The sequence below is a fragment of the Rhinoraja longicauda genome, chromosome 6 (genome assembly GCF_053455715.1).
Source record: "Rhinoraja longicauda isolate Sanriku21f chromosome 6, sRhiLon1.1, whole genome shotgun sequence".
Classification (NCBI taxonomy): Eukaryota; Metazoa; Chordata; class Chondrichthyes; order Rajiformes; family Arhynchobatidae; genus Rhinoraja; species Rhinoraja longicauda.
This window is the reverse complement of record NC_135958.1, coordinates 63,532,626-63,554,724: the sequence shown is the minus strand read 5'-3', so window position 1 is coordinate 63,554,724 and position 22,099 is coordinate 63,532,626. Positions and strand designations below refer to the sequence as shown.

The 22,099-nt window shown below is 43.2% G+C and overlaps 2 protein-coding genes across 2 annotated transcripts in view; one reads left to right on the top strand and one right to left on the bottom strand.

Annotated features, from left to right (window-relative positions):
• The window catches only part of tmem94 (transmembrane protein 94), an 89,111-nt gene extending 74,449 nt beyond the window's left edge, over positions 1–14,662 (bottom strand). Inside the window, 3 exon segments of the mRNA XM_078401162.1 lie at positions 1,561–1,677; positions 14,571–14,630; positions 14,633–14,662. Coding sequence (XP_078257288.1) covers positions 1,561–1,677; positions 14,571–14,630; positions 14,633–14,662 — 207 coding nt within the window.
• Positions 14,663–14,930: 268 nt separating this feature from the next.
• LOC144594914 (transient receptor potential cation channel subfamily V member 5-like) overlaps positions 14,931–22,099 on the top strand; it is a 67,074-nt gene continuing 59,905 nt past the window's right edge. The window contains exons 1-2 of the mRNA XM_078401843.1: positions 14,931–15,390; positions 19,925–20,320. Coding sequence (XP_078257969.1) covers positions 20,223–20,320 — 98 coding nt within the window. The 5' untranslated portion in view covers positions 14,931–15,390; positions 19,925–20,222. The remainder of the gene's footprint in view (positions 15,391–19,924; positions 20,321–22,099) is intronic.

Below are 22,099 nucleotides of genomic sequence, written 5' to 3'. Positions count from 1 at the left end.
ATGTTACAACCGACCGCACCTTATATTTAATTACATTATTTCTTTTATTTATTATTTTTTTTAAACGGCTCTTGCAATATGTTAGCTCTCATTGCTGTGCAATAACTTGCTGTCTTGATTGCACTGTACACTGCCTCGACCGTATTGTAATTGTTTTGTCTATATTGTATTAGAGGTCAGTTTGTTTAATTCAGTAGATTAGGTTTAGCTTGTTATAGATAAAGGTTTATCCTTTGTAGTCTGCTGTGTGTGATTGCATCATCTGGACTGCTTTAATTTCGCTGTACTTTGTGTAGTGACAATAAAGGTTTTTTACAAATTTTACAAAATTAAACTACATTAACCATTGCTCTGCTCAATTGCCCAACTGATCAAGATCCTGCTGTAATCTTTGATAGACATCTTCGCTGTCTACAATACTACCCACTTTACAAATCATGCAGTGCACATTTTCATTCAAATCGTTGATACAAATCACTAACAGCAATGGGCCCAGCATCGATCCCAGAGGCACACCTCTAGTCACAGGCCTCCAATCTGAGAAACAAACTTCCACCCGTTGCTTCCTTCCATGAAGCCAATTTTCCATCCAGTCAGCTAGTACGCCCTGGATCCCATGCGATCTAGCCGTCCAGAACGGCCTACCATGCGGAATCTTATCAAATGCCTTTGTGAAATCCATATAGACAACATCAATCTTTTTGGTTACATCTTTAAAAAAGCTCCGTGCAAAGCCTTTTCAGCCCATGTCCATCTAAATGCATGTAGGTCTTATCCTTCAAGATACTTCCCAGTAACTTGCCTTGCAGCAGTCATACCCAAATCCCAATCCTAGAACGCCCACATAACATTGGAAAGTAGCAGATGTAGCTTGTTTACGAAAGGAGGAAAGGAGAAAACAAAATTGCAGCTCAGTTAGGTTTACATCAGAAGGAGGTAAAGTGGTAGAATTTATTACTGGGAAAAGGTAGTTGGGCTCCTATAAAACAACAAGGATTGAGCAAGGTAGACACAAAATGCTGGAGTAACTCAGCAGGACAGGCAGCATCTCTGGAGAGAAGGAATGGGTGACGTTTCGGGTCGCAACTCTTCTTCAGACTGATTAGGCAAGGATTGGGCAAAGTTAACTTGGCTTTATGAAAGGGAAATCATGCTTGACAAACATGCCTGATTTTTGGAGGGTGTACTTACAGAATAGATGGGGGAATCAATGGATGCAGGGTATTTGAACTTTCAGAAGGTTTCAATAAGGTATCCCACGAGAAGTTATTAAGCAAAATTGGGATGCATTAGATAAGGGCAATGATATAGATGAGACTTGATAATTCTGCTATCACTCACCGTAGATGGAACAAGGTGATATAGATGATACAGCTGTATGGCAATGTCGGTACTTAAAAGGAAGCAGACGTTTCATGGGAATATAGACAAGATAAGTGAATGGGCAAGAATATGGTTGATGGATTACAATGTGGCAAAGTAGATTAAACAACATCATGCATCTTCCAACATATTGGGCCGGACACAGCGGATGTGGCACACCATTAACTATTCCCATACCTTCCAAGATTCCTTTTTTTTCTGCTGCTTCTGATGCTCTTCGAGGATTGCAGTGAGCTGGTTGTGGAGCGCCATCAGAGCCTGTCTGGTGGACAGACCCAAATTTGCCATCTCATCCTGTGAAATAATATAAATGTAGAAATTAGAAACATAGAAAATAGGTGCAGGGGAAGCCATTCGGCCCTTCGAGCCAGCACCACCATTCATTGTGATCATGGCTGATCGTCCCCAATCAATAACCCGTGCCTGCCTTCCCATATCCCTTTATTCCACTAGCCCCTAGAGCTCTATCTAACTCTCTCTTAAATCCATCCAGTGATTTGGCTTCCACTGCCCTCTGTGGCAGAGAATTCCACAAATTCACAACTCTCTGGGTGAAAAAGTTTTTTGCACCTCAGTTTTAGATGGCCTCCTCTTTATTCTAAGACTGTGGCCCCTGGTTCTGGACTTGCCCAACATTGGGAACATTTTTCCTGCATCGACCTTGTCCAGTCCTTTTATAATTTTATATGTTTCTATAAGATCCCCTCTCATCCTTCTAAACTCCGGAACATGCAGCTTTTCGTATTGTCAAAAAGGTTAAATTATCGAACTATAAAACAACTCTAAACAGGTCAAGTCTTTGCTGGCAACATGATTATCAGTAGCATTTCAATGAGATGTGATTTGCAATGTATTCCTCCCAAATGGTTATTTATAATCAATGAAGATATTCATACGCAATATAGCAGAGTGTGGAAGAGCCAGCATGATACATGATTGGGTAAAAATAATAAATAATCCATTAACTGCCATGATAATCTTTTTTTTAAAAGGCACAACACTGCAAACTTTTTAATGGCTCTTATATGTTGAACTGGACCAATAGAGATATGGATATTTACCAATGGACCCAGCAACATCAATTAGATTCATTTTCCATGATGAAAATTCACAATGAGCAATTTAAAAATAAGTGCCCATTTTCTTTCAGCTTTATTACTTTTACTGGAATGACAATAATGATATATCTGAAGTGACACATGGATGGATGACAGAAATGGATATAAAAGTGGATTTGTGTAATCCATTTGAATGTGGATAATTATATTAAATTGATACTTTCAGTTCACTTAAAAAAATTCAAAAGTGAAGGCAGTCCAGTTCGCCCATAAAAATGCTAATGCAAGTAATGGTCTATCACCCCCATTAACTAACAGTTATGGTGCAGGGACAATTGGATGCTGCTACAAATATTAGATACTCCCTATTATTAAAAAAACATTCACATTGGACTAGTTTCCCAGGAACAAAGGGAATATATTTCCTGGGATATTATGAAAACAAAATCAACTTGCCTGCAACAAAATCAACTTGCTCCAAGCTGGTACTGCTCAATGATTACAAAGATTTTCAACCTCATCCTATTAATTTTCAGGTGAATAAATAAGGTAGCATGTAATGCATTGTCTAAATAAACTACAATCACAGATAAGTCACAATTCAAACTGCCGCACATTTATTTATCCATTTATGCATAAACAGTACTAACCGATAGCACAAGTGTAATATGTAACTACTTACAGCAACAACAGAAACATTTCCACCGATATCCTGGGACCCCTACATGAGCATTCAAATATCTTGCAAAAAACACGCCACCCCTTTACTCTGCATTAAGTAAGCAAATTCTGCTAAATACAATCTAAATCAATACTCACTCATATCCTGGTCCATCTCTAGAGCTTTACTGTAGCTGTATTTAGATCTTTGAAAAGTATTAGGCACAATTTATACCTCAAGTTAGCCAGAAACACTGAGAAGAGAAAGTGCTGGCATCACAAGGGAAGCGGCACGCAAAAACATCTAAATCTGCTCCTGGTCACGCACGTGACGGACTCCGTATCAGCTACCGAGTGCAATGGAACCATTGATAAAGTTAACACAGGTAGCAATTTGGCTGGGAGTAGTCCATACCTCAAAAGCTGCCTTCCTGTTGTTTTAACCCTTTGGATTAAATTTTAAAGACAGAAATAGTCCCGATCAATTCTGTTGTACGGGTTAGAGTCAGATGATGAAAAGATAAATCACAGGACCAAATAAAGGATTGTCGGGCTTTTTCCACTCCTAATTTTTAATAACAGATTTGGTCAAGCTTAGTCATTCCCCCAAGTCAGATGATTATAGTTCAAGCCCAAATTCAGAGCATGAGCACATCAGCCTACTGTTGTGGAGAGAGTGCATGGTCATCAGGGAAAGACACAATTCTTGCAAATCACGCCGACTGTTCCAGTGAATGTTCTTGACACTATTCATATAAGAGTCAAGTGTTGCTAACGTTCTTATTTTGTTAGCTAAAAAGCATCAAAACAGATAATGCAAATCAGTGATTTACAGGATCTTGCTGGGTCAGTGACTAGTCATATGGCATGGAAACAGGTCCTTCCGCCCAACTTGTCCATGTCCCAACTACACTACTCCCATCTGCCTGCCCATATCCATCTAAACTTTTCCTATCCATGTACCTGTCCCAATGTCTTTTTAAAGTGTTTATTGTACCTGCCTCAGTTACCTCCTTTGGCAGCTCGTTCGATAAACTCACCACCTTCTGTATGAAAATGTTGCCCCTCGGGTGCCTGTTAAATCTTTCCCCTCTCACCTTAAACATATGTCGTCTGGTTTTTGATTCCCTACTCTGCATCTACCCTCCCATAATTGTATATCCCTCTAAAAGATTACCCCACAATATCTTGCACTCCAAGGAATAAAGTCCTAACCTACATAACAAAAATGCAAAACATTTTTTAAGGCTGAATAGAGATATATTTTAGCTCTGTAATTACCTTTAGAGAAACTTGTAAGTTAGCAATTTAGTTATTGATTCAGATTTTATGTGATGAATTAAAATCAAAGATTATCCACAAATAATTCAACCACCCACCGCCATGCCAATGCATACGGAAAAGCAAAGTCAAATGGAATGTAGCGTTGAGAAACAGATTACAAATTTGTTTTCAGTCATTCAACACAAACCATTTCCCCCGTTTTATATTTCCATTTAAATTAGTTTGTTGTTTTCTATTAGATAAACTGTTCACGACATTACTCATGTAAAAAACAAATTAAGCCAGCTCTGAAAATTGTTATGATCCATCTCTTCTACCTGTACACATTCCACGTATCTCACCTCAAACTAGTTGTTTCTTCAATTGATATATTTTAATCACACTGAGCAGTCAACAATGAAGCAACAGTATACTTCACCAGATAGAAATAGCCAACATAAATTTGTTTAAAAAAAACAAACTTGCTGGAAGAACTCAGTGGGTCAAATAGCATTTGTGGAAAGATATAGAGGACAACATTTCAGGTCAAGGCCATTCAGACTGATGCAGGATCGGTAGGTAGATAAGAAGAGGGGTGTGGTAGGGTATACCTGAAATTGAGTAGATAAGGGGGGGAGGAGGAGTACCTGAAATTAGAGAATTCAATGTTCCTTTCCAACAGTGCTTTGGTACACACCTTACACCCCATGAGATGATTTCACCTTTGTTGCCTTCACAGCCCATCCCAATAGTCGTGCTCAGCTCTGTGGAGCTTTCCGAATACTAGATGCCAAGCTCCTTGACTAATGTGATGCCAGGCCTTATTGGTAACAAGATACATTGGACGATGTCCAGCCAGAATTTCTTGAGTACTAATCCATATTTGGATCAATATCCATCTCAAAATCTAGGCATTCAGTACTAATCAAGCTGGTCTCAATATAGTGCAGGAGTAGACTACTACCGGTTGGCAAAGTCTGCCAGGGCACTAAACAGAGTGCCAGAAACAGGGCAGTGAGTAGATAAACATGGTATGTTATTTTTGTCTTTTAAACATGACTAAAGCTATCAGCATCTGCTTAAGAAAGTCTAAAACAAAAGACATTTCATGTGACTGGATCAAGGAAGCGGATTGGATTCAGTCTGACCCTGTCAGCAAAGACACATGTACCCCTGCTATAATTATACTGTCCTTTTGGCAGTCATGGGATATCTAGGCTCATAGGCAAGATTTTAGAATCATGGAGCAATAGCAAGGATAATGATTAAGGCTCGAGGAGGAGTTGTCCAAAATCAGCTGAGCATTTAGCTGAGCAATTGATAAGCATAACAACAGGAGATAGACACAAAAAGCTGAAGTAACTCAGCAGGACAGGCAGCATCTCTGGAGAGAAGGAATGGGTGACGTTTCAGGTCGAGATCCTTCAGCACAACAACATTGTATTTCACACAAAAAAGTGGGTGGTAAGGTTGATAGTGAAGATGGTTGTCAAAATTTGCAGCAGGATCTTGATCGGTTGGGCAGGTGGCCTGAGGAATTGTTAATGGAATTTAATACAGAGAAATGTGAGGTGTTGCATTTTGGGAGCACTAACATGGGCAGAACCTACACGGTGAACGATATGGCTCTGGGGAGTGTTGCAGAGTAGAGGGATCTACGAGTACAGGTACATAGTTCGTTGAAAGTGGCATCACAGGTAGGGTGGTCAAAAAGGCTTTTGGCACATTGGCCTTCATCAGTCAGAGCATAGAGTATGGAAGTTGAGTTTCCTCCCACACTCCAAAGACGTACAGGTATATAGGTTAATTGGCTTGGTGTATGTGTAAAATTGTCCGTAGTGTGTGTAGGATAGTGTTAATGTGCGGGGATCGCTGGTCGGTGTGGACTCGGTGGGCCAAAGGGCCTTTTTTTGGGTGCTGTATCTCTAAACTAAACGTATTCATGTTGCAGTTGTATAAGACGTTGGCGAGTCCGCATTTAGAGTATTTTATTCAGTTTTAGGCACCATGTTATAGTAAAAATGTTATCAAGCTGGAAAGGGTGTAGAGTCGATTTACAAAGGTGTTGCCAGGACTCGGGGGCTTGTGCTATAGGGAGAGGTTGAGCAGGGTAGGACTCTATTCCTTGGAGTGCAGGAGGATAACGGGTGACCTTACAGAAGCGTACAAAATCATGAGAGGAATAGATCAGGTAGACACGCAGTCTTTTACCCAGAGTAGGGGAAACGAGAATCAGAGGACCAAGGTTTAAAGTGAGGGGGGAAAGTTTTAGTAGGAACCCGAGGGGTAACCTCTTCACATAAAGGGTGGTGAGTGTATGGAACAAGCTGCCGGAGGAGTTAATTGAGGCAGGTACTATTGCAACGTTTAAGAAACATTTAGACAGGTACATGGATAGGACAGGTTTAGAGGGATATGGGCCAAACACAGGCAGGTGAGACTAATGTGGATGGGACATGTTGGGCCGAAGTGCTGTTTCCACGCTGTAAAGCTCTATAACTGTAATTGTAACTTACAACATGTTCACTCATTTTATTGCATTTGGATGCTCAGAGCTGATTTTGTTAGATATGCATCCATGTTTTGTATACAGACTGTCAAAAGACACTGTGGCAGTTACTATTCCTTGTTATGTCAGGTTGTGCTCCATTTAACAAAGCCTAAGAGCAGCATATATAACTGTATATTGGAAACACGCAAACAATTTATTGAATTTTCAACATTTTTTTAACATAGTGATCCTCAGACTCAAAAGTTTAATTGAATTTGGATTGAATTAACATTTTTCAAAAGAACGTAAATACAAGATATGGGATCACAAGCAATGTTGTAAATTCAGAACTTTTAACAAAGAAAATTATAGTTTCATCAACACATCACATTGCAAGAGTTTCTAGGACGATGAAAATGCCATTTGCAGAGTACAATGTCATTGCTGAACAACTTGAGGACTACTAAAAATCTACTAGCATGGTATAAAACATGGGATAAAGAAAATAGCTCTACGCAGCTTTGGCTACAAGCTGTTGATTTTCTGGTTACACACTCTGGGAAGAAACAACTAATGATCTACCTCATGCTTTTGAAATTGAAAAACAAAAGATGTCTCAACAGTTTTTGAACCCAGACTGATGTTACTCGAATGAAAAATGAATGTGCATTCAACTTTCCTGTTTTTACATAAATTAACCCGACCTGCAATGCATTTGGATTTAAGCATTTGGGGACAATTATAGATGGACGTGTGAAGCTTTACTTCTACAACGAAAGATCTATAACTTCTTTCATCGCATTCACCCTAGCTAACCTGGACTTCCAAACTTCGTACACCTTCTAAAAATGGATCAGCTAGTTAAAATGGACCAAGGACAGTGATGCAGCTGGTAGAACTGATGTCTCAAAACATGAGACCCAGGTTTGATCCTGATTTTGGGGAGTTTCCTCCCACATTCATAAAAGACGTGTAGGTCTGTAGGTTAATTGGCCTAAAATAAATAGCCCCCAATGTGTAGGGAGTGGATGAGAAAGTGGGATAACATTATGGATGAGCAGGCTGAACGACCCATTTCAATGCTGTATTTCTAAACTAAACTACAAGTCATGAAAATAAGCCGATCCCTTATTTTGTCTCTTGCACATCCCTTATTTTGTAACTGCAAAAAGCCATTTCCATGGAAAGACTTGTCCTGGAATAATGCATACACATATCCAGATAAATTCTGTTTGTCAGACATGCTACATTACTGAACATTAAAACAGCTTAAATTCTAATAATCTAAATCCTATACAACCTGATCACTTAGGTAAAGCCTCATTTGCAAGATTTGTGGCTACTTGATGAATTAGTTTTCCAGAATTTCCTCAGGCCTTTTCAAAATTCGAAATTCTAATCCTCTTTGACACTGAGCACAGAGACTACACTCCAGATGCGCGACAGCTGATATCAGAATTAAAAATTCCACACCCTCATTTACTAATGGATTAAGTGCCTGTTCCCCCATCAATGTTTCTGTGCCAAATCACCTTCATTCTCATTTATGGATTTTTTTCTTCCAGGCTGTTAGCGTAACAGGGACTGTAAGCAGACAGAACTGAGCCTATTCCTGTTTATAGTTAATTATAGTTGATTTATTCACAGACAACCAATTTCCATGAGTAACAAAAGTCAAAATCCCAGCTGATATTTGTTCCTTATCCTTTGGGCACTCCGTCTTCTGCACCCAAAAATCACACTTTCCTCAGGTTAATTGGTTCAGAACAAGTGAAAAATCAAATAGGACTCTTAAGATGCAACATAAGAAATCACTGCCCTCTAGATCTCTGAAGGGCTCCATTCGTGAGACTGTATTCATGTTGCATCGTGAACAGTACAAAAGTCTGTCCACTGCAACGTTATCATGACAAAACCTAGTCACACAAAAGTATTCAACGAGGTAGATTTAAAGGAGTAACAGAAAAGCGCAGGGTAGAGTAGTTGCCTTACAACACCAGAGACCAGGGTTCGATCCTAACTACAGATGCTGTCTGTATGGAATTTGTACGTTTCCCCCTGTGACCACGTGGGTTTTGTCTGGGTGCTCCAGTTTCCTTCCACACTCCAAAGACGTACAAGTTTCTAGTATAATTGGCTTTGGTAAAATTGTCCCTAGTGTGTAGGATAGTGTTAGTGTACGGGGTGATCGCTGGTCGGCGTGGACTCAGTTGGCCGAAAGGCCTGTTTTCATCCTCTCAGCTCTTGGACAGCAAAGTTGCAGCATATCTTTTGATGTGTTCCACGCATGAAAACAAACCAAAATATTGTACTTAAACAAAATGCCGGCAAAGTAACCCATTACTATTGCCAATTTCCACTCTCACAGGCTGAATCGAACTACAGGTGCTCCTCAGCTTACGATGGGGTTCCATTCCGAGAAACCCATCAGAAACAGAAAATATCGTGTCGAAATGCATTGAATACACGCGATCACGTGGCCGGAAGTGAGCCATGGCTCGCTATGGGTCGCTGATGTTTGCACCATCGAAATATCGCAAGTCGAAGCATCGTAAGCCGGGGAGCACCTGTACAGGTAGTTCTTCTGTAATGCAATAGTTGCATTCCAAAGAAACCTTGTGTGATACACAAAATGTTGTTATAATTGTGTCAACGGGGGGAAAAAAAGGGATTAGGGGCTAGAATGTTTCAGACTCACAATAACAAAGTTATTCCCCCCCCCCAGGAGGACTTTCAAAAAGTGTTAACGGCTTATTTTGTCTCAGCATGGAAAAGTACCAATGGTTGTTTGTATGTTACATTGTTCAATAGAGTATCATTGCATTAGCGTTAATAAAAGCAATGTTTGTTAATTTCCATCGCCACCCGTGGTGAAACAAACAGAATTGACACAATGGCATATGGCACTAATTACTGTGGGCAGGTAGTTTTTCCCCCTATCTGTTTATTTTTTCCAAGTCAGCTTTTGATTCTGCTCGTCAATTTCCAAAGTAACTTTTAAGTGGTTTTCTTGATGCCAATTGAAATTATATTATAACTAATTAGGCCAATGTAATACAAATAGTTTTCCCTAATTCTTCAATCACCTTAAATCCAATTAGCTATCTGGAAACCTGCTTTGTAGCAGAACTACCTGTATTCAAAGGCTCGGTGCCTCTTTCTTCCACCAGAGCTACCCCAGTGAAATCTACCATTGAAACCATTGAAACCATTGTTCATGCTCCAGATTTATTTAATCATATGACCGTTGGTTAGCCTTCCATTCTCAATTCACAAATGCCAACTTGTTATATAGCTTGCTACCCATATCACAAATCAACCCATACCTATTATTACCACGAAGGTAGACACAAAATGCTGGAGTAACTCAGCAGGACAGGCAGCATCTCTGGAGAGAAAGAATGGGTGACGTTTTGGGTCAAGACCCTTCTTCACACAGTGGGTCCTGATCACCGACAACTCAAATTTAAAATTCTCATCTCTTCATAATATCTTTTTCTCACATTCTTGCCCAACAACCTCATCTCAATTTGTTCACCAATGTCGGTTTCCTGGGCAGTTCATCTCACAGCTTTGGCCCTATCTGCGTCTCTGCTTTTACGCAGTTCTTAAAAAAACTATCTGGCTAAGCTTTTGGTCACCCCTTGCAATGTCAGCTTTGTTAAGGCATCTGTTTCATTGAGTTTCCACCATAATTTCAGGTATATATATCCCACCTCCCTTTCCAACAAGATCACATCCTTCTTTCTGCTCACACTCATCTAACTTTGCCAAAAAGATGTTTGCCCCCACTTCTCTCCCAAAGATTAACAAAAAAGCATAACACAATGATTAAAAATCAAATATAATGGAAAAGAAATGCTACAAAAAGTAAAATGCATTCTTACATAATCTTAATTCTGTTACATTATCATTTTAAAAGCACTTTGCAATATTGCAAGTTAATAGCAGTGTGAGCAGTGCAGTGAATGATTCATTTGCAAGGAGACTGACAACCAGTCATCATTTTACCCTGTAGGTTATCACAAAGTTACCGAAGAGATCAGGTGATCTGACGGAGATACTCAAAGATGATTGAATCGGCACACTTTACAACACTTTATGTTATTTGTACACATAGATTTGTAGATCTCCTACTGCTTGAATCAGAGGGTGGTCTGTTTTACTAATTCAGGATTCAGGAATGTTGTGTTGTGCATTCCAACATGTGGCTACAAAGGCATACTAATGTCGAGTTCATTCAAAGGTTGATTTCCTTGCAAGTTGGAGATTGGAATTCTAAATTTGTTTGTGGAATAATTAACAGCGCATTGTACCACTGGTGCTTTCTGCAGCAATATTATTTTTTTTGCTCTATCCAGTGACAGTGAATTAGTTCCTTGTAACAGTTTTATTAAAAAGTTTTGCAAAGCATACAACACAGGTTTGACAGGATATGCAAAGTTTCATACCTACACCCAACATAGGTGAGCTGTGTACATCATGAAACAGTCTCAATCTCATTACATTACTGATTTCAGTGAAACATTACTGTACAATATGGAGCTCTGGAAAAGGTCAAGTTTTAAAATGGTAGATGCCCGTACCTTGATGTCCAGCACGAGTACTTGTCTGGAGATTTTCTGTGGGACTACACTTCTTATATTCTGTGGCAGTATGAAGCCTAATGTCCTAAGGCTTGCGATCCTACGGTGTAACAATTCTTTCACTGCACAGGGCTTTTATTCCACAAAATGAGAAGTAAACTGCAGTCCCTGGACTTGTTTCAACAGTAAATAAAAATGTACTGAACTACAGAGGACAATGAATATTCAGATAAATTGGTCAATCCCTCACGCAACTCTCCTCCAATCCTCCTCAAGTTCTAACATATGTTTCTCTTCAAGTTAGTTTCCCATGTGGCCATTTCTTTACTGGAAAAATAAGTGTTTATTTTACAAAGCATATCTGGGAGCAAGTACAAACACAGTTTCCCACGAGAGCATTCAGGCAATTTCTGATACCAAGCACAAAGTTCAAGTTTTTCATAACCCGTATCCAGATCCCCTAGTCTGTGACGCTCAAAATTCCTGTTACATAGAATTAGGAGTTTGGCAAACGATATTTCAGGTTGTTGCTTGCTCTCATCTAGCTGACATGAGACAGCAAATACCCAATCGTTCTATTGATTTGTTACACGAGTCACAACTATGAATGTAGAACCCCAAAACATTAAATACTCCAAAATTCAAACTAATGCATCAATATAGAGAGCAGCAATGTATATACATCATCATGATGAAATAATAACATTGGTATGATATTGTTGTTTGTCACAAGTTCAGACAAAAGAAAAAAATAGGGATTCACGTCTGGCAACTTTAAGACCGTGTCAGAGTGCATATAGAAATCAGCCAACACACATACTATTTACCCAAACAGTTCCAGGCAAAATCCTCCGCTTCCTCAAACTGCAGTACAGACTCCTCTGCCAATACAATACAGGTTTCCACACAAAAAAAACTATTTCACCATCCCAGATGCCATCAAGGCGCAACTTTAGATTTAGCTCTTAGTGCTAAAGGAACCAAGGGATATGGGGAAAAAGCAGGAACGGTTACTGATTTGAGATGATCAGCCATGATCATATTGCATGGTGGTGCTGGCTCGAAGGGCCGAATGGCCTACTGCTGCACCTATTTTTCTATGTTTCAACCCCCAAGCCACTGCCCTGTACCAGTACAGCCTCCCACCCACTGCACCGAAGCCTCTGAATTCGACACTAACCTACAACAATGCATCCTCCATAGCGCACACCAGTGCAGCTCCTTGCTTGTCCACAGCAGTGCAACCCCACATGCACCATTGTAGCCCATGTTACTCCAACAGTGCAAACTCAGCTCCTCTGCAGCTACCACCAGTGCAGTTCCCCATCTCCTCTGCCGCCCGCATCGACAGCCCCCCCCCTCTTCTCCGCAGCACGTGCTAGCGCCGCTCCTTGATCCTCAGCATCTTGCAGCAGCGCAGCTCTCCAATCCTCAGCAGGCTGCACCAGTGCAGTCCCATATCAACCGTGGCCAATGCCAGCTTCGCTCCCCGACAGCTTCCTGTCTGTTTGCACCTGCTCCAGTAAAACCCCAATCTACACGCAGACCACCCCCCCCCCACACCAGTACATTCCCCCTGCAACCTGCATCATTGCAGAAGCCTGTTCCTGTGTAACATGCACCGTCACAACTTCACAATCCTCTGCAGCCAGTAAGATGCAGCTCCCTACACCTCCACAGCCTGCACTGGGGCACCTGCCCTGTTCCCTCTGCAGCTCTCCCGCAGCTCCACTGAGCCTCGACAACTTGCACCAGTGCAGCTTCATTGCTCTGTTGACAGACAAGTGCCAAGCTATAATCCTCCGCACCCCGCATTGATGCGGTCTCCTGCTTCTCCGCAGCCCGCATTAGCACAGGCCCTGCTGTCTGCGCATTGCACCTCCTCTGCAGCCAGCACCAATGCAGCATGCTCCTCCACAACCCACACAAGCTCAACTCCCCTGATCCTCTGCAGTCTGCACCAGTGCAGCCCTCAGTCCCCTGCCACATCAGAGCAGCCCCCCCAATCAAGCAGCACAGCCGCACCCACCAGCGCAGTCCCTGCTGCCCGCATCAATGCCCACTAAACGCTGTGCCAGTGCATTACCCTCAGTCCCTCCACTGTACCAGTGCAGCTCCCTGTCCCTTGCAGACTGCACCAGTACAGATCCCAGTGGCCTGTACTAGCGCAGTTCCACATTTGCAGCAGCTGCCGCCAGTGCAGCCCCCCTCCTTGCCATCCACACCAGTGTAGCCCCCCTGGATCCCTGCTGCCTGCGCCAGTCTACTCCCTCCACCCAGTTCCCTGCCCCAGTGCATCTCGCCTCTGTTCAGCTCACCATTAGCCTTTACCAGTGTAACTCCCCATCCATCTTCAGCCTGCACCAGTTCAACAGCCCCATTCCTCCGCACCAGTGCAGAGGCCCTGCTTCCTTGTTCCTCTTCACTCCTCATCATTACAGCTGCCTGTTCCTGCAGAACCTGCACTACTATAACTTATTCATCATCCAGTTAGCACCATGCAGCCCCTTGCTCCACCACAACCTGCACCAGAGTAGTCCTATTCCTCTGCAACCACAGCAGTCACTCTTTAGATCCCCACCCCAGTGTCCCCTGCATCTCCACAGTACACATCAGTGCAGGCTCCCTCCTATGTAGTCTGCACATTGCAACTCCCCTGCAGTCAACACCAATGCAGCTCCCACCCCTCCACAGCCCACACTTGTTTCGTTCCCCTGATCCTCTGCAGCCCACACCAGACCCCCATCCCCCAGCCCACATCAGTACTCTGCAGCCTGCACCAGTCCAGACGCCTCATCCTCTGCAACCCGCACCAGTGCAGATTCGTTCCTCTACAGCCCGCACCAGTGCAAACCCCTGCCGCTCTGCAGCCCGCACCAGTGTAGATTCCTGTTCCTCTAGAGTCCACACCAGTGTAGATCCCTGTGCAGCCCGCACCAGTGCAGATCCCTGTGCAGCCCGCACCAGTGTAATCCTTGCTCCTCAGCAGCCCGCACCAGTGCAATCCCTGCTCCTCAGCAGCCCGCTCCAGTGCAGTATTCGGCCCCTGCTCTTCTTCCTCCCTGCGTTCAATTTCCCACTCGCCTCTGAAAACAAAGAGTTGCGACAGAAATCACCGCACGCCATTACCTGGCCCTTGGGCTTCTGCATCTCCATGGCCTTGGTGCTAGAGAGGCTGAGCCGGACCGTACCCGGAGCCAAGGCCAAGGCTCAAGCCGCATCGGGACACCGGCCGCATCGCCTGGTCTCACTCCTACACGGCCGAGCGCGCCTGCGCGCTGCCCTTCTGGACCCGGCGGGCGTACTGCGCCTGCGCAATGCCCCTCAGGACCCGGCGGGCGTACTGCGCCGGCGCGCTGCCCCTCTGGACCCGGCGGCTGCAGTGCGCCTGCGCGCTTCCCCCGCTGGACCCGGCGTACTGCGCATGCGCATTGGAGTGGTTGTTGGTGCCCTTCCTTCGTGCATCGTCTGCCCTCCCAACGGCCTAAAACGGTGTGGATAATAGAGCCCAGTCTGGGAGGCCCAGGCAGGGCTTCGGGATTAGGGCGATTTGCTTCCACTCTTGAGCTGGCGGATGAGGCCCACAGACCGAGGTAGGGAGGCAGCAAAGGGACTGCAGATGCTGGGGATCTAGAGCAAGAATAAGCTGCTGCGGGACGTTTCAGACCCAGCAGCCCAGACCCAGCAGCCCAGACCCAGCAGCCCAGACCCAGCAGCCCAGACCCAGCAGCCCAGACCCAGCAGCCCAGACCCAAGATTTTGCCAGCACGAGGAAAACAAATGCTGCAAACAAGTCTGAAGAAGGGTCTCGACCCGAAACGTCACCCATTCCTTCTCTCCAGAGATGATGCCTGTCCCGCTGAGTTAATCCAGCTTTTTGTGTCTACCTTCGGTTTAAACCAGCATCTGCAATTCTTTCTTACTCAGATCAGATCACATGCAATTTAAGGTGAGGTATCCAATTGGATTGAAAATTAGCATGAAGGATAGAGTTAAAGAGTAGTTGTGGAGGATTGTTTTTCTGATTGGGGGGCTGTGACCAGTGTTGCGCCAAGGATATCAGTGGTGGGTCCATTGTTATTTATGCACTAACGATTTGCATGACAGTGAAGTTAATGTCATTAGTAAATTTTCAAACAACACCAAAATTAGTGGTATAGTGGATAGTGGGGATAGATTTCTGAGTTTACAGCAGGATGTAGATCATCCTGATGGAAAGGTGAGCCAAGAAATGGCAAATGGAATTTAATTCTGACAAATGTAAGGTGGTGCACTATGTCAAACTAGGACATAATTTGCATAGTAAATGGTAGAATCCTGAAGAGTGTTCCGGAACAGAGAGATCTGGAAGTGCAGGTGCATGGCTTCCTGAAGGTGGCAGTTAAGGTGGTCAGGGTAGTGAAGATTTTTGGCACACCTGCCTTCATTTGGAAGTGTATTGAGTATGAAAGTTGAGACATCATGATAAGTTGTGAGAGATTTTGGTGAGACCTCACTTGGAGTACTGTATACATTTGAGTTTGGTTTAGAAACAGAAAAATAGGTGCAGAGGTAGGCCATTCGGCCCTTCGAGCCAGTACCGCCATTCAATATGATCATGGCTGATCATCCTGAATCAGTACATTGTTCCTGCTTTTTCCCCATATCTCTTGATTCCGTTAGCCCTAAGAGCTAAATCTAACTCTCTTGAACATATCCAGTGAATTGGCCTCCACTGCATTCTGTGACAGAGAATTCCACAGATTCATAACTCTCTGGGTTAAAATGTTTTTCCTCATCTTTAGTTAGTTCGTTTAGTTCAGAGATTCAGCATGGAAACAGACCATTCAGCCTACCGAGTCCACGCCAACTGTTGATCACCCGTCCACACTAGTTCTATGTTATTCCACTTTCTCATCCACTTACTAAACATTAGGGTCAATCTAACGGGCCAATTAACCTACAAAGCCGTACATCTTTAGGATATGTGCAGGAAACTGGGGTGCCTCGAGAAAATCCATGTGGTCAAAGGCAGAAAGTGCAAACTCCCCACAGATAGCGTCCTATGAAAGGATCAAACATCTGTGCTGTGAGGCAGCAGCTCAACCAGCTGATTGCCCAGTTATTCGAAGGATGTCATTAAGTTGGGAAAGGTGCAGAAGATTCGCCAAGCTGTTGTTGGAGCTTGGGTTTTCGGGAGAGGTTGGGGCTTTTTACTTTGGAACTCAGAGGCTGAGGATGACCTGATGCAATATACAACATCTTGAGGGAATGAATCAGGCGAACACTCAGAGTCTTTTTCCGGAGTGGAGGATTCCAATACTAAAGACATTGGCTGAAAGCAAAAAGAGAAAGTTTTAAGAGGGACCTCATTGGTAACTTTCTTATCCAGTAGTGAGAGATTTAGCCAGATATGGATTGGAAGGGTTTAGAGGGATATGGGTCAAATCCAGAATGCCAGCTTGGCTCATCAGGATTGCTGAATCCGTCCTGGGAGTGGAGTTGGATTCTTTGGAGGTGTTTTTGGAGGGGAGGATGCTCCTCAAACTGTGGAGCATCTTGGACAATACAGCTCCATGACACACTGGTCAACCTGAGGAGCACCTTCAGCACAGACTGGTTCCACCAAGATGCAGCACAGAACGCCACAGGAGATCCTTTTTCCCTGTGGCTATCAAACTGTACAATTCCTCCTCCTTCTGTTATGGGGTAGACTGACCCCCCCCCCCCCAAAAAAAATCTTTGCACATCCCCAATCCTGGGCTTTCCACTCGTCACTTTAATTTCACGTATCTTGCGTTTTATGACTGTTGGCAGACCAATTTCCCTCTTGAGATGAATAAAGTTCTGTCGTATCATATTGCTAGCATTCTCAACTACTTTTGATTGTAATGCAGTTCTATTCTGATTAGACAGTCAGGAATAGAGGTAGCAAAACAAGGCTAAATTACACAAAAAGGAGCAAAGGGACAGCCCTTTAAGCTACGCCATTCCCAATTTATCTGAAAAGTGTTGAAATTATAAAAATATGAACAAATTAAATTCTTCTGAAAGTGAAGCATTTAAAACAAAAAAATTAAAACCCAGAAACATGAAACCAAGAAGTTATTTTTTAAATAAATCAGTTGTTTTAACTTCTAAATACTTAATTATTGTTGGTAAAACCTACAAACAGAATACACCAGCAGAAAATGGTGCATTTCAAAGCACCTTTATTAGTCCTATAATTTCCCAAATCATGGGAGCATATCAGTGAAAAACTAACACCAAAGAATAATATTACTGATAATCTGCTTTAGCTTTTGGTTGAATGATAAATATTGGCCAGGGCAATGTCGGGAACTCACCTGTTGTCTTAAAATAGTGACCTTTAATGTAATGTTGTAAACTGCCTTGAGCTGTTGTGAGCACAGTGCCTTGGCTTTATATAGCACCCACAGAGAAGCGACTTATTGCACAATGTGACTTCCCTTAATGTCAAGTAGCTTTAATTCCGATCATGACACTGATGCCCTGACTGGTTAATGTTGGAAGTCCTAGTTGACTTTCAAACTTGTGGGACTGGATTTACTTACTACAAAAATGGAACCTTACTATGAACTATACAAGGTGGTTTAGTCCTTGAAGTTTTAGCCAAACTAACCTTATGCATGCAAGCCAGTTACATATAGAACTTAAATTATTTTGTCGGTGGAGCACCTCAATTAAATCAAGCAACTAACAGTATATTTAACTAAAGTTAGCAAATGGCTTATATTTTAATGCAAAAACTTTTTCTCCTTCCACTGATGCTAATGTTTTTATTATTTCTGGCATTCTGTTTTAATTTCAGTTCACCATGAGCAGTGTTTAGCTTCTTCAGTATATTATATCTCACAGTTCTAGTATTTTTTCTCTCTTTCTGTCCTCATTTATATTCTTGTATTGATATTACCTTCATCCTCTCATATCTAGCGCCACCACCTTCTGCTCTTCATTCTCTCTTCGTCTCTACCTCATAACAGTCAATGCTTTTGTCCTTTCCATCCCTACCTACTCTCTGCAACTTAAAACTTGTTTGATTTCTAACTTTTCACAGATCGGATGAATGGACATTGAAAATATTATTGCCTTTTCTCTCTCCTCAAGTATTTTCTTTTCTTTTGCTCTGCTCACTGTCTGCTGTAGATCTAATCTAGTACCAATCCACTTGATAATAGACTGAAGTCCCTTCTCAGTACAAGCCCTTGCTTGTTCTTCTCCACAGGTCCACATTGCTTACTTTGTCTCTCATCCTGATGTTTAGTATTCTCCTGAGGCAGGTGTTAATGTTTGCTAGTGTGTGTGGGATGGTGTTAATGAGCGGGATTCACTGGTCAACACGGACTTGGTGGGCTGAAGGGCGTGTTTCGGCACTGTATCTCTAAACTAAACTGAACTAGTGTGAATGGGTGATCGATGGTCTTGGTGGGTTGGTGGGTCAAAGGTTTTGTTTCCATGCTGTATCTCTTAACTAAACTCTCCATTAATTAGAATGGCATGAGAGTTCGCTCCCAGGAAGTATTTTGTCCACACCAGCTATACGTAGAGCCCACAGTACTTTCCAGAATCACAGTCATCTGTTTCTGGCAGTCGATGTCTGGGGATATCTCTGTAAAGACATGAGTCCATCTCTGAATGCATACACTGTAGGGAATGCACAATGCAGCAATTCCCCTTGCCTGTTCTGGCTCCTGTAGGCTGCTAAAAAAGTAAATGTAATTTCCTCTCCTTAAGTTTGGAGTTTGAGTGACCCTCATAGTACAGCGAACAATGAGTATAAGAAAATAACTGCAGAAAACAACTGATCTCCCGGTGGCCCAGCACTTTAACTCCCCCTCCCATTCCCAGTCTGACCTCTCTGTCATGGGCCTCCTCCAGTGCCATAGTGAGGCCCGCCGGAAATTGGAGGAGCAGCACCTCATATTTCGCCTGGGCAGTTTGCGGCCCGGTGGTATGAACGTCGACTTCTCCAACTTCAGATAGCTCCTCTGTCCCTCCCTTCCCCTCCTCCTTCCCAGATCTCCCTCTATCTTCCTGTCTCCACCTATATCCTTCCTTTGTCCCACCCCCGACATCAGTCTGAAGAAGGGTCTCGACCCGAAACGTCGCCCATTCCTTCTCTCCCGAGATGCTGCCTGACCTGCTGAGTTACTCCAGCATTTTGTGAATACAGCGAACAATGAACTGAGATGTGGCAGAGCTTAGCTGTATCAACCTGAAATAATTGTGAAGCTAGGAATCTAAGAGTAAAGATGCCGATGACTTGCAAACGTAAAACAATCCAGGTAGAAGCGAGTCTGTATTTGAGGTAACAGGAGGCCATAGACTTCTCTGAGGGCTGAAATTACAGTGTTGGTCCTTTAAATTGTAAAAGAAACAGGATTAAGTGAACACTGTGTAAATAACATCTGTTGCTTTTTAATTAGTGGAGTTGAAAATTTCATGACAGTCAAATTTTATTTGGCATTCTCATTATTTGACAGAATGTTATGTCAGAATGAAAAGCTTGGGAGAAAAATTCCTGCCAAAAAACGAGAAGAGGAATTTCCAGATGGTCACATAGGGACTCAGAACATTAAAAAATACATTACTGCAGGTTGACCAGAATTGCAAAAGCATGGTACCATTATTTTGTTTAGTTTAGAGATACAGTGCGGAAACAGGCCCTTTGGCCCACCGAGTTCACGCTGACCATCAATCCCCGAGCACTAGCAAGCACTATCTTAAACACTAGAGACAATTTACAATTCTTACCGAAGCCAATGAACCTGCATCTTTGGAATGTGGGAGCAAACCGGAGCAACTGAAGAAAACCCATGCGGTCATGGGGAGAACGTACAAACTCCATACGGACAGCACCCAGTCAGGATCAAACCCAGGTATCTGGCGCTATAATGCAGCAGCTCTACCAGGATTTTATGGTGTTTTGAACAAATTTCAAACCTGTTGTGTTCTGTGGTCATGATTCTGTACAACTGAAAGGTTTGCCCAAATGGACACCATGTCCAAACGCTGAAAGAGTTGGCCACAACGTTTTAGCTGTAAAGTCGTGTTTAGATTTCACCCAGTAGACCAGCTGATGTCGTCCTCTCACAAGCATTAGATGATCCAAATGTGTAGTTTCCCAAATATCCAGTAACATTATAATCCCTTGGACCTAAATTAGCCTTCCACTGAAGGTTATTTAGTAAATGAGATTTATATTTCCCAACTGCCATGAAGTAGATCAAGCTTCTTTACCCCTGCAAGACCTGTACCAATTGCATAATTTAATGATTTAAGACAGCATTCTGGAGAATATTAACAAAGACTTGGTGTGTTTGCTTTCCATTTTTATTCAGATATAAAATGACCATACACACGGAGGCCATTGGTCAAAGCTTGCTTATGATTTATTTTGATGCTGCATGCAAAATTATTTTGTGTAGATATAGCCTGTGAACTCTTCGGGCATTACACTGAAAAGTAGCCCAAAACAAAGGGGTTATGAGCTATTTCGATGTTATTTAATAAAACTCTTATTTAAATGTTTTTCTTAATCAGTGTTTCCACCTTTCTGCCAAAAGCAATGATGACATTAGGCAACCTGCTCTGCTCCTTTCCCCTGTGGATGTAACTGACAGCCGACCAGTCATCTTCCTGACAACCATGATCCTTTCCCCAGGCAAACATTTCCAACCAGCAATTATCTCTCGATCTCTCTCTGCAGTCAGCTTAATTCTACTCGATGCCTATTTCTGCCAATCCCAATCCACATAACTGCAGGGAGGAAAGCTCATCGGAATCAGAATCAAATGAAGCATTTGCGCTGGTGACGTAGCTAAAGGTCTCTCAGGATCAGTGGGATGGTGAAGTGGATCTATTGCAACACTGTCAAATACTAAAAACTAAGTAAGGAATCACAAATGTCCACCGGCTGGCGCCATCAGCGATGGCAGCCTCGCCAACGGTCTGTCTGTCTTTTTGTCATTTTTGGTATTTTTAGTGTGTTTTAAAAGTATGTGGTAATGTTCTGGTTTGTTTTATGTGGGGGGGGGCGGGTGGTAGGAGTTTTTTTTGGTGTTTTTTGTCTATTGTCATCGTTTAATGTACGTTTTGTTCTATTTTTAACTCTGTTTATGTGGGGGGGGGTGGGGGAAACATTTTTTTTTCTAATCTCTTCAACGGAGATGCGACCTTTACCGTGTCGTTTCTCCGTTCGCGCTACGGCCTAACATCGTGGAGTCGGCGGCCTCCAGCTGGGATCGACCTTGAAGACTCCGGTCGCAGGGCCTGGACTTAGCATCTCGGAGGCTTCGGCCGTGGGCCATGCAGACCGCAACATCGGGAGCTCGCAGGTCCCTGGCTGGCTTTCGGGAGCTCCAGCCGTAGAGGCTTTGACCGCCCCGGAGCGCGAGGTACGATCGACCCGCTCGCAGGCCCCTCATCGCCCTGCGTGGCTCGGCCGCGGCACTTTCCATCGCCCGGTGGGGGCTCAGGACCTTCATCGGCCTGCTCGGCTCGGCTCGGCCCTCGGACTTTCCATCGCCCGGTGGGGGCTTCAAAAGTTGGGAGCCTCGATCGCCTCGTGGCGCCACGGGAGAAGAATGAGGAGGAGGAGATAAGACTTTTCTTTGCCTTCCATCACAGTGAGGGTGTGCCTGGAGCAATCACTGTGA